This window comes from Schistocerca americana, chromosome 9, assembly GCF_021461395.2.
Source record: "Schistocerca americana isolate TAMUIC-IGC-003095 chromosome 9, iqSchAmer2.1, whole genome shotgun sequence".
Taxonomy (NCBI): Eukaryota; Metazoa; Arthropoda; class Insecta; order Orthoptera; family Acrididae; genus Schistocerca; species Schistocerca americana.
The window spans coordinates 63,567,345-63,580,848 of record NC_060127.1 but is presented as its reverse complement, the minus strand read 5'-3'; the positions used below and the strand labels follow the sequence as shown (position 1 = coordinate 63,580,848).

The 13,504-nt window shown below is 41.4% G+C and overlaps 1 protein-coding gene across 1 annotated transcript in view; it reads right to left on the bottom strand.

Annotated features, from left to right (window-relative positions):
* Positions 1-2,158: 2,158 nt before the first annotated feature.
* The window catches only part of LOC124550645 (serine protease ami-like), a 94,646-nt gene continuing 83,300 nt past the window's right edge, over positions 2,159-13,504 (bottom strand). Inside the window, exon 4 of the mRNA XM_047125369.1 lies at positions 2,159-2,488. Within this exon, the coding sequence (XP_046981325.1) occupies positions 2,159-2,488 (330 nt within the window). The remainder of the gene's footprint in view (positions 2,489-13,504) is intronic.

Here is a 13,504-nt window from a genome sequence, read left to right as displayed (position 1 = left end):
GCAACGGAGGTGTATGTGAGAGCAGTGGCAGGAGTGGGAGCAGTTGAGGGTGTGGAGGCTGGAGGTAGGTGTAGAGGTGGGGGTACACTGCAGGGGAGGATGTGGGGGAATGGGTGAGTGGGAGAAGGGGAGGCGAGGTATAAGGAGGGAGGCCAGGGGCGGCACTCCAGGAAGTGGCAATGGAAGAGGGGGAGGGGGAGGTGCAGATGACAGTGGAGGTGGGAAGGCTCATGGTGGACAAATGGCGATGTATGGACAGCAGGCAGTGGCGACGATGGACAGCGATGAACGGACAACAGGTGGCGGAGAGGATGGATGGCCACTAAATTAATATATGGTTGCTCGCTTACTGGTGGTTGGCTAGTAACCAACTAGTTTCATCAGACAATATTACTTCATAATTTTCTTACCATAAACTATCATGGTCCATTGCAAAGATGTGTCCTATGAACTGACACCCTTTAGTCAAGCTTACCTATTACACTCCTTTCTACCCCAATTAGATTAAGTGTCACTTTATTAGTTATCCAATCTACTCAGGTAATCATCAGCATTCTTGTGTGTTATCACAGTTCAAAAACTTTTATTCTGTCTTTTTGTATACTGCTTATCACCAACATTTCATTTCTATTAAAGGCTACGTGGCAGAAAAGATATCATAACCCATAAATTTGTATTAGATGACATATTTCTGTTTCCACAAACTCTTTTCTTGGTATCGCATTTTATATCATCATTACATGAGCCAGTACTTGCTGCCAAATAGCAGAATTCGTCTACTACTTTTAGTATATGATTTCCTAATTACCTTATTGTCACCTTTTTAAAATCCTTCTACATTCTATTCCGTCCTTTTACTTTTAATGATATTCTTCTTCTAACCTCTATGCAACACTATTCATTCTGTTCAAGTGATTTTCCAGGTACTTTGCCAACTTTGACAAAACTGCAATGATACTGGCAAACCTCAAGGATTTTATTTCTTCTCTCTGAACTTTCATTAGCTCTTCAAATTTCTCCTTGGTTTCCTTCACAGCTTTGCTCAGTGTACAGACTGAATAACATTGGAAATAGACTGCAGTTCTGCCTCACTCCATCCTCTACCACTGCTTGCCTTTAATTCCTTCAACTGTTATAACTGCAGTCTGGTTTCCGTACAGTTTGCAGACAAACTTTCACTCTCTACATTATTCCTGCCAGCTTCAGAATTTCAAAGAGTGTATTCCACTGAACATTGTCAAAAGCTTTTTCGAATTCTATGAATACTATGCACTTAGGATTTTGACGATGTTCAGAGTGCTATATGCCGTTGTTATAATACTACTTGCAAATTTGCCGAATATTAGTGTGACTGAATCGTCTGCATTCCCTTGGGAAAAGTAACCTCTAGTATTTAACTCTTCGACGAGTTCGTTCACCACTAGGTTCTGCAGCAGTGGGGTCAAAATCCCTTCTTGTGGATGTCCACTAGTGGTGCTGATCAGTATTTTCTCATCTATCACGGTGGCTTCTTCCTTAAACCAGGTCAACGGTCGTGTCCAGATATACCATCATCCAGGTGAATGGCTGCTCGAAACTTGCAGTGTGCCACAGACGTAGGCCAGTGGGATCAGTATTATGTTATGGGGGATATTCACCTGGACTCTCATGGGACCTGTGGTAGTAACAGAAGGCACCATGACAGCTGTGGACTATGTAAACATTATTAAGAACCACCTGCAACCTCTTATACTTAATGTCCTGAAAAGTGGTGGTATCTTCCAACAGGAAGGATAAGTCATAGGGTCAGTTTAGACTTTTATGTTGCTACATTTCTCTGGAACCCAAATTGATGTTCCAGAGGCAGGGCTGTACCACTCCTTCCATACTTCTGTAAATAATGCGACAATATTTGTAACCATGAGTTAGTGAACTGATAATGCAGTAATATTCACCCCTGTCAGCACCTGTCTTTTTTGGAAATGGTGTTACTATATTCCTCTGGAGTTCAAATGGTATTTCACCTCCACATGTACCATAGTTCTATCATGCGTGCTTATTCCAAAGTTCTCAATAATTTTGAAGGAATGTACTCTACTCCAGAGGATTTGTTTTGACTTGGGTGTTTAGTAACTGTGTCTAATAGGAGTGTTTGTACAAAATGAATAAATACAGGAAATCAAAACACTGGACACGTGTTTATTGCGCAGCTGAGCACAAGCAGCAGTGAGGCGCTGGCCTGTGGCAGTGGGACGGAGCCAGACCCTCGCTGCCCCCCACCACTGAGCTGTGGCTGGATGATGCGCAGTATCCAGCTGCGGTAGTAGCCCACGAACATGTGGTAGTTGTGCAACATTGGCGCGCCGCACCACTGCATGCTGCAGTTCTTGAAGCGGCCGCCCGTGATGATGCCCATCAGCACGTGGCGGCCCGCGCAGAAGACGGGACCCCCAGAGTCGCCCTTGCACGAGGACTTCTTCTCCACGTCCAGAGTGCACAGCCCGTTCTCCTGGTGACAAGCCACAGAAACACATTGTGAGAGCAGCAGCTGCACGTGGATGCTGACACGACACTGTCAACTGTGCAGGCTTTGACAAGTGATGCAGAACTTTTCTGTGTTGTTGAAATTACACTACTGGCCATTAAAATTGCTACACCATGAAGATGACGTGCTACAGACGCGACATCTAACCGACAGGAAGAAGGTGCTGTGATATGCAAATGATTATCTTTTCATGGCATTCACACAAGGTTGGCGTCGGTGGCGACACCTACAACGTGCTGACATGAGGAAAGCTTCCAACCGATCTCTCATGCACAAATAGCAGTTGACCGGCGTTGCCTGGTGAAACGTTGTTGTGATGCCTCGTGTAAGGAAGAGAAATGCGTACCAACACGTTTCCGACTTTGATAAAGGTCGGATTGTAGCCTATCGCGATTGCGGTTTATCGTATCGCGACATTCCTGCTCGTGTTAGTTGAGATGCAATGACTGTTAGCAGAATATGGAAGCGGTGGGTTCAGGAGGGTAATACGGAACGCCGTGCTCGATCCAAACGGCCTCGTACCACTAGCGGTAGAGATGACAGGCATCTTATCCGAATGGCTGTAACGGATCGTGCAGCCATGTCTCGATCCCTGAGTCAACAGATGGGGACGTTTGCAAGACAACAACCATCTGCACGAACAGTTCGACGACATATGCAGCAGCATGGACTACCAGCTCGGAGACCATGGCTGCGGTTAACCTTGACGCTGCATCACAGACAGGACCGCCTATGATGGTGTACTCGACAATGAACCTGGGTGCACGAATGGCAAAACGTCATTTTTTCGGGTGAATCCAGGTTCTGTTTACAGCGTCATGAAGATTGCATGCGTGTTTGGCGACATCGCGGTGAACGCACATTGGAAGCGTGTATTCGTCATCGCCATACTGGCGTATCACCTGGTGTGACAGTATGGGGTGCCACTGCTTACACGTCTCGGTCACCTCTTGTTCGCATTGACGGCACTTTGAACAGTGGACGTTACATTTCAGATGTGTTACGACCCGTGGCTCTACCCTTCATTCAATCCCTGTGAATCTCTACATTTCAGCAGGATAATGCACGACCCCATGTTGCAGGTCCTGTACGGGCCTTTCTGGATACAGAAAATGTTCGACTGCTGCCCTGGCCAGCACATTCTCCAGATCTCTCACCAATTGAAAACGTCTGGTCAATGGTGGACGAGCAAGTGGCTCGTCACAATACACCAGTCACTACTCTTGATGAACTGTGGTATCGTGTTGAAGCTGCATGGGCAGCTGTACCTATACACGCCATTCAAGCTCTGTTTGACACAATGCCCAGGCGTATCAAGGCCGTTATTATGGCCAGAGGTGGTTGTTCTGGGTACTGATTTCTCAGGATCTATGCACCCAAATTGCGTGAAAATGTGATCACATGTCAGTTCTAGTATAATATATTTGCCCAATGAATACTCGTTTATCATCCGCATTTCTTCTTGGTGTAGCAATTTTAATGGCCAGTAGTGTACATATGATTCTTGTTTTATTGAGTTGACATGTTACACAGGACAAGTCTGATTAAAATAACAAACTATTTTGTTTTTAGGTCATTATTGCTTCATAAAGCATGATGTTAAATAAAATTTGTATCAGGACCATGCCTCATTCACTTGTAAGTTTCGCTATCTTGGTGCCGTGTTTCTAAATTAATTTAGACCATACGTTTTTCACATTCTCGTAAATATTGGAAAATATGTCATTTCAGAAGGATGTCAGGAGCAAGAAAACATATGAAATGCAGATAAACATTAGGTATTTTATATATTTAATAGATTTGTACTTAAGAACAAATAAAAGACTATTCCTGAAGCAATTCTTCAACAGCATCAATTAATGTTTCTCAGTTCAATAGTACAAAAAGTGAAGACTGGAAGTAGAATTACGAATGTTAATTCGTGAAACAACAAAATTAGTTCCGTTTTTGATAAACGTTTCTCACCAACCCTATTCATTCGCAGACATCACAAATAAAGTTTTTTGTTCTGTGCCTTACTCCAGCACTTGAGTGTGTGCCCGCAAATTACAATGCTGACACCCAAACCAGTGTTCTCCAGGGTCTGAATGCGAATATAGCTTCAAGTAGTACAAACAGTAACAATCTTCGGAAGCATCACTGTCGTCGCCAAAAAGGCCTTTTCGTGCAATATTTCTTTTCCACGACTAAGTTCCCTCTTAGCTTTTCTCAGCTATTTGGAACGCAAGTTCTTGGTTGGTTTTTGGGGGAGGAGACCAGACAGCGAGGTCATCGGTCTCATCGGATTAGGGGGGGATGGGGAAGGAAGTCGGCCGTGCCCTTTGAAAGGAACCATCCCGGCATTTGCCTGGAGCGATTTAGGGAAATCACGGAAAACCTAAATCAGGATGGCCGGACGCGGGATTGAACCGTCGTCCTCCCGAATGCGAGTCCAGTGTGCTAACCACTGCGCCACCTCGTTCGGTAACGCAAGTTGTCTCACCTCCTTCATAGTCATACCAAACATGTGTGACTCCAATGTCTCAGGTGTTGTACCAGTTCACGATTCATAGCAGCGTTGAAAGTTGGCTCGAATCTACCTAGTCCTTTCTGAACACCAGTGAAGATTTTGTTTGTATTCCTAGTTCGTCTCCTAAGCGTAGCCTGGGGAACTCCGAAAGCTTTCAATGCCCGCAGCCATCCCATCCCGTCTCTGGTGATAGCATCTATAGCCTGCTGCATCTGCACCGCACCCCATAACTGTCTTGACGATTTCCTTACATTGTTGCCAGCCAACTGAAAGGGGAAATATATATACTTGTATTTGGCCCACGTAAATTCATTGCATTTGTGTATTATTACACATTTGTTTGAAGTTTCGTTTCATTTGATTTATTATAGTGTGACCTACTGCTATTGTTGTTAAATTTAAACAGATACGCGAAATAAATAGATTAATTAACATCAAAGATCACACAGAATAGAATTAGAGTCCACATTGGGGTAAACTGACGCAGTATGTCATTTTATCCTGACACATATGATGTCACTGTAGCCTGAAACGCGTTCTTCGATTCATTTGAGAAATGTTCAACTACTGCGTGCTGTATCGGAGCCATCTACCTCTCATAACATAGCTAAGAGTATGCTTTACAAGGTGACATACTTTTTTTTAAAACTCAGATTGTTTCGTCCAAAGTCTTGCTGTGTCATTTTACCTGGGTATTATAGCCTGATTTCTCCTACTACAGCGCAAAGCGTTAATTTTCACACTGTACATCTGATATAACAGTTATGCCAAGAATCAGAATGGCTTCACACTGCAGCATACTATGGATGCACCTAATCAGGGCACCATCATGAGCCTCCAGAATAAGTTCCCAAAGTCAGAAAATGTGACGGATGCAGCCAAAGCTGGTTGACTCAAAATGCAGGCGATTGACGTGCAAACTGCATATTTCTCAAGGTCAACAAAATTTGTACTTTGCCTCTCTACCAAGCCTCAATTAACCGAGCGAGGTGGCGCAGTGGTTAGCACACTGGACTCGCATTCGGGAGGACGACGGTTCAATCCCGCGTCCGGCCATCCTAATTTAGGTTTTCCGTGATTTCCCTAAATCGGTTCAGGCAAATGCCGGGATGGTTCCTTTGAAAGGGCATGGCCGACTTCCTTCCCCATCCTTCCCTAATCCAATGAGACCGATGACCTCGCTGTTTGGTCTCTTCCCCCAAACAATCCAATCCCAGCCTCAACTGTTTGTCTCTTGGTAACTGTGGTGCTTAACAACGAAAATGATTTTAACTTTTCTTGTGGCTTGTTTACTTTTGTTATGCTGACATACTAATCCTGTGTAGTTGCACTGTAGACCTAGGTCTGTTATAACTGGAGTCAAATATTAGATACTGATTTGAATTAATGAAGACAGGTCTCTGGTAGAAGTGGGTCTTTCGTAAAGGAACAGTCCAAGGGAAGTGTTCATTAAATTAGACAAAACGACAGAAGCGCAATTTTTCAAGAACTGTCATTCTCACTTCCCTTCAGGTCGGCCTCGTTGTCGCCTCAGTCTCGTTCAGTCGATCACACTTTTCATTCTACAATAGTTGGTTTAGTTGTAGTTCCTTTAGTTCATTGCATCTGCCCAGTTTTGTTCAATTTGAAACCTTTCTCCCAACTTCTAGTTTTTTGTGTATGCCGTTCAGAGTTCATGAACAGTAGCTCACAATTATACAAGTACATTAAACTTGACACAAGAAGTCCTTATTCACTTGAACTAATTTTTTGATTTGCTAGTGGGTGTTTTTGAAAGCAATGTGCCCATAATTTCCACTTTAGCTTCCACAAATGATATTTATCAATTGTAGTATTTAAGTCAGTGTATATCTTTTCTATGAGTTGCTGGAAAATAAAACTTTAAAATGAAGTTCGACGAATTTATCAAAATAGATTCCTTTTACATTTTCACTTTTCATCTCGTCAGGTACAGCCGATAATACTTCGAATGGATTTTTTTAGAAAGAACAATGTAACTAAGCTACAAGATGATCCTATGACAAACGTAATGCACAAATCAGAAAAGCCCTTAAAAACGTAATTCCTCTACACTGAACAGAAGTAAGACAATGAGAGCCATAATGTTATGTGCACAACCAAAAAGTCATAAAATAGACATGCCAATTCGAACTCTTGTTAATACTATCGACAGCCAACATATATTTCATACAAACACCTCAATTACGTACTCAACAAAAAAAAATACTTATCATAAGAAATACACAATAAAGAGTACATGAGAATTAATTGACCAAATCAAAAATACTAGTACAACAGGAATTACTAATACCACAGCAGAGTACAGTATGTTCTTTGGATATTACTAACCTCTATACAAATACTCCCATAAAAGAAACTGTAGACATAATTGAAAATAGCTTAATTAACAACAAGATAGTATGTCTAGGTGAAATATGTGAGCTTATACATCTTTTGCATCTTACTATTTTCTATAACTACTTTACCTATCCGAATGACACATACTCACAATCTAAAACTGCAAGGTGGGAGTAGTGGGAACCAAAGAGATAAGATGTATGTAGAGCGGCTATGGCAAGTTATTTAGCATTCGTTTGGCGCCATACTGTACTCTTAACTGCCCTGTATTGTGAAGACATTCGTCAGTAGTTTTAAAGTGAGAAAGTATGTGTGAGAACTTGTAAGATAAAAAAATTGTCTAATTTCTTTCAGAATCATGCCTACCATTTGCTCAGTGTATAACTCCATGCAGAGAAGCAATAAAATGAGTACTGTTTAAAAATATTGCCTTTTAGTGGTTCTTATACATTTGCGTTGTACACCAGCATGGAAAGAAGTTTAATGTGTCAAACTTTACATGAATCTGTGAATTTAATATTTTAAACCTACGTTTCCAGTGAAAAATAAGGTGCTGTCAAACAAATGTGTTACTGCGATGTGAAAAGAAAAATGGTTTCCGACAGAAAACTCTCACATTTGTTGAATAAAGTCAGTCTGGGTATTAGACTAACTTGAGTTAGTCACCCTTATAAGGACAGCTGCGAAGTTGGTCAAAAGGTCAACAATTTAGTTGTTTTTGTACATTATAATGACGTGGCCTAATACCTAAAGTGATCTAATTCAAAGTAACACTGGAGATGGAAGCCTACAAACCTATACACTGATGAACCGATGCATTATGACCACCTATATTTATGTGTTGGTCCACTCCTGCAACGCAATTCAGCAGTGATTCTACTTGGCAGGTTTCCAGACGTTTGTGGCACCAGAGGCCAATGCATAGGTTACACGCTTACCGAAATTTACGGGCAGTTGCTTTGTGGGCGCAGAGCCAACGCCCAATGAAGTCCCAGTTGGGTTTCATTGGATTCAGATAAGCTGAATTCGATGGCCAAGACACCATCGTGAGTTCACCATCATGCCACAAGATTCTGACCTTGCGACACGGACGATTTTCCTGCTGGAAGATGCCACCACTTTTCAGGTGGACATCAAGCGTAAGAGGTTTCAGGTGGTTCCTAATAATATTCACATAGTCTACAGCTGTCATGGTGCCTTCCATTACTACCGCAGGTCCCATGGAAGTCCAGGTGAATATCTCCCATAACATAATACTGATCCCACTGGCCTACGTCTGTGGCACGCTGCATGTTTCGAGCAACCATTCACCGAATGACAGCGCACCTGGACACGACCGTTGACCAGGTTTAAGGTAGAGGCCACCGTGATAGATGAGAAAATATTGATCAGCACCACTAGTGGATGTCCACAAGAAGGGATTTTGATCCCATTACTGTAGAACCTAGTGGTGAACGAGCTCATCAATGGGTTAAATACTAGGTGTTACTTTTCCCAAGGGAATGCAGACGATTTAGTCACACCAATATTCGGCAAATTTGCAAGTAATATTAGAACAACGGCATACAGCGCTCTGAACATCGTGCACAACTGGTGTAGAAGACAGGATCTGAGGGGCCAGTCCCAGGAAAACTGTTGTATTACCGTTCACGAGGAAGCACATCCTGGACTCGTAGCGGAATGTTAAGCTCTTTGACGAAATTGTACCAGGAGGTAGTGAAGTACCTTGGGGTGTACTGGATGCGAAACGAACTTTGATCCCTCACTTAAGGAACATAATTTGCAAGGAAAAAAGTGCCGTCTAGTCCACTAAAACGGCCTGTGACAAAAATTTAAGTCTCAGAAGCATGTATTGGAATACACCTCCGTAATAAGATCTATGATAATTAGCACCATAGTCACTGCTGGAATGGTGAGCACGCTTGATATGCCCACATCTCCCCCACGGACTCCAATGGAGGCAGCGATAAGAGCATAAGCCGGCCATTGTGGCCGAGCGATTCTAGGCGTTTCAGTCCGGAACCACACTGCTGCTGCAGTCGCATGTTCTAATCCTGCCTCGGGCATGGACGTGTGTGATGCCCTTAAGTTAGCTTTAAGTAATTCTAAGTCTAATGGACTGATGACCTCAGCTATTAAGTCCCATAGTGCTCAGAGCCATTTGAATCATTTTTTTTGTTGTTAAGAGCATGTAGGTTAAAAACTGGAAATAACTCGATTCTTTTAGGATATACAGAATCTCAAACCAATATACTGAAAGTGGTAAATATCAGAATGGTCGGGGAATGGCGGCTGACAGTAACTTCCAGTTGCTTGAACAAATCTTTCAGTGTAACAATTGGAAGAAGGGAACAGTGGAAGAACGAACCTCATTACCGGTCAGCCGCCATAGTCCAGTTTACTGGCGGGTAGAAGGTGTTGGGGCCAGCGTGTACAACCTAGTCTAGAGAAAGCAGTCTCTCTCTGGAAGCTGGCCATGGTATTCCATGCGAAAATATCCGTTATCTGGATTTTCAGACAGCCAAGAAATGCTGAAATCTCTATCAGCCCCTACAACGAAATCAAAGATTTAATTAATGCCATGAAGCCCTTAGGAGACAAGGGGAAAGCGATAGGGTAAACCTCAGGTGGGTCATTCGCATCGGTATGCGCTGTGAGCAACATTATTGTCCTAAGGGCGAGAACAGCGTTCAGACACTTGTTAATTTGTGTACGCGACGCAGTGCAGGTCACGAATCCAGTGGAAGACTGAGGTCAGACGCAAGTCACATGACGATACTCGGGCGGCAGCAGGGCGCCCCGCATAATTCTCCTCAATACGCTCCATGGCCTGGGTATACTATGCTGTCTTGTGGCTTCTCAGTGCAGAATCCACTTGCATACATGCAGCAGTGCCAAAGGTCCGGGATTCATGAAACATTTCCATCATGCCATCAGTCTTGGGTGCAACTGTGGGTGAACAATATGTTAACACTTCCCTGTACTTGTCATAGTTCCATTTGCAAATTAGACAACTGTGAAGGCACATTTTGTTGCCAAACCAGCAGATGTTGGTCAAAAATTTAAATTGTTTAAATTCATAAATATGTTCATATTTTGAAATCTCATTGCTCGCAAAATATTTGTTCACCCACCGTTGCACCGTTCGCCGGCGTTCTTTACTAGTACAGTTATAAATATGCTTATCTTGGTTATCTATCTATTCAGAATAATTACCGCTGAAGGCGTGGACCCTGGTCATCGAATTGTAACTTTAAATTGTTTGCCTGTTCAGAAGTGAAATGTCCTACTTCAGACTGAAAGGTATGAACCATGTCACCAAGTGTGATATTTTCACTAGTGAGCTTATCTGTATTGGTATACAAAGCCTGAAGGAAATTACATAATTTTATTACACTGCAATTAGACGTTTCTTGTTGTTGCTTCAAATTTCTATTCTCTTGTGGAATTTGCCCTACATCTAGAGAAATGTTACTAAACTTTGACTGCAAATCATATGAAAGCTCTGAAATTTGTGTTGTGATATTTTTCGTTGCTTCATCGAACTTTGAAGTCATTTCGTGTATCATTGTTGCATTCCATTTTTAAATCTGGTCATTTTATCTTCAGTGATCATATTAGCTAATGAGTTTTGAAACATTTGTTGTGTGTCGAGTTAACAAGAAGCTTGCACGGGCGGGAGTGCAAGGTCGCCTGAAGGTCGAACCACTGCGTTTGTGATCTGTTCATCACTTATAGTTGATTAAATTTCTGACAGAAAGGAGTCACTTTCAGATTGCGTATTTGTTTCACACACAGCAGCATCAATATTCTCCACGTTTGAATTAATTTCTACTTTGTCACTTTCTTCTTCTGAAGGTACGGCACCTGGATTTGTTTCTGCTATTTTTTGTTTCTTACCAATTTTCTCAATAACACTGAAGGATCAGTAAATCGCGAAAAGGTGTTTTTTTACAATATATAACATTAACTGATAATGGAAAATATTAACGTTGTTGCTAAATGACCACAATACTCATTGCATTTACTATGATAATGGAGCGCTCCATTACGTGTGAGATGTGACAAGATTGTCCATCTTTGACCATCTAAACTGCGTATTGGAATGTTTGTTACTGTTAACTGTGTTGTACTGTATGAAAGCATGTAACTTACTAAGATACAAAAGTAATGTAATGCTGCGATATTCAAATAACAAGCATAAGATAGCAGCCTAGAACTCACTACTTCAGGCAGGAAAGGGGAATAATGAATTCTGTCTTTAAATATTTTCATTCAGCTTCGGTTGTTAATTTTTCCATTGCAGATCTCTTCGCTTATTTTATTTCGTATTAATTTTTTTCACCCAGCTTTAGTTTCCAATTACTTTGTATGTCCACACAAGAATGTTTCGAGCAATCACTCGACCATGAAAGAAAGACAATCAAAACAATTACAATTTCATTCAGTAGACATTATTTAATAATGATGCGATCGCCAGTGTCTGTTGGCTTCCACCTCTGCTCACTAAATCAATTCCAAAGCAGTTTAAGAACGCATGTTGTAATTGCCCCATATTGGCTCTGGTAGCAGGGCAGTTAAAGATGTGGACTGATGAAATTTTTGAAAATGCGAATTACATATCGCTAACTGATAACTGCCCTGTGCTGTGTGATTAGTTAAAGTTCTCGGACTTCCTCGAATGACTGCAGGTTCACGTTCAAGTTGTACAATAAGAAAAGAGATATTTAAAATTAGTAATGAAGTCACGCCAATGGCGGATTGACCTCACGTCGAAGTATTGCGTCTCTCCCACAAAAAAGCGGAAAATCCAACTATTAGAATAATGATTATTCACATAAATATGTGGACTGGTATTATAATAAAGTATTTGAGCAAATTTTGAATGAAAATTAGCTTAATGTATTAGAAATTATTTAGAGCTACAGACAGCAATACTTACATGACAAGATCAGCATGGTGAAAGATAAAAGCGAACAGTCAGGTATCTTCTCAAAGAAAATAAATTGAAGGCAGCACCCTCATTAATTAGCACAGATTATATAAATATTGTCATATGGACTCCTTGGTCCTCAGTCGATATATCAATTGTATTGCACAAACATACAAGAAACACACAAAAAATTTATGGAAAAGGGCTAGTGCATACTAACGCAGAGTTTACGGTTTGCCAAATTTACTTCATCAAAGAAGATGAAGTAAATATTCCAGAATTCAAATCAAGAATAGTTCCTAAAATGAGTAACTTGAAAGTAAAGTTCCTCAGTGTGGTGAAGCAGCTTAAATCACTCGATAAAGGCAAACATTCCAGTCCAGATATTATACCAATTACTTACCTTTCAGAGTATCCTGATATAATATCTCCATACTTAGCAATCATATATAGCTGCTTACTTGACAAAAGATCCGTACCTGAAGACTGGAAAGCTGCACACATGACACAAATATCTAAGAGATGAAGCACGTTGCTGATGTTAATTTGCTGTAGGATTTTGGAACATTTACGAGTAGGACTGTAAGGAGAGGTCTGGGAGAGTAAACGATGTTATCACACCCAACATCATGTTACACATCCAGTGTCAGATCTGGCGTCACCTCTAAGCCTATCTAATGTATGACGCGATTTATTCAACCGATATGAATGTAATGCAAAATAAGACAGTAACGTCTGTAATATTATGAGTCATTTTGTCGAGTCTGATGATATTATGCGACAAATATTGTAAATATTTTCCATTAATCACAAATATAAAGAATACGGCAGTTCAACACGTTCCATGAAAGCATGAAACTGCAAGTGAAATATATATACGCAAGAGCTATCTTGCTCGCCCCAGTTTGTTCTCTGTTTTTCGTCTGTTTGTTCTCTCTCTCCTAAGGATCGATGTATGTCATAACTAGCTGTCTGTGTGAGCTTTAAGCTTACAATATATTGTTAGTTGAAAGTATATTACGTTTCCTTTCAAAAACACCTCTCCCTCCACGTGAAATTTATTTAAAGATAATAATAACATTGCTGTCGATTCTCCATCTGACTTCGACTGTTTCGTTGGTGCTGAGTCCGCCGTTAGATGTACTAAAGAATATTTCAGTGTTTGCGTCCTTCACGCGAA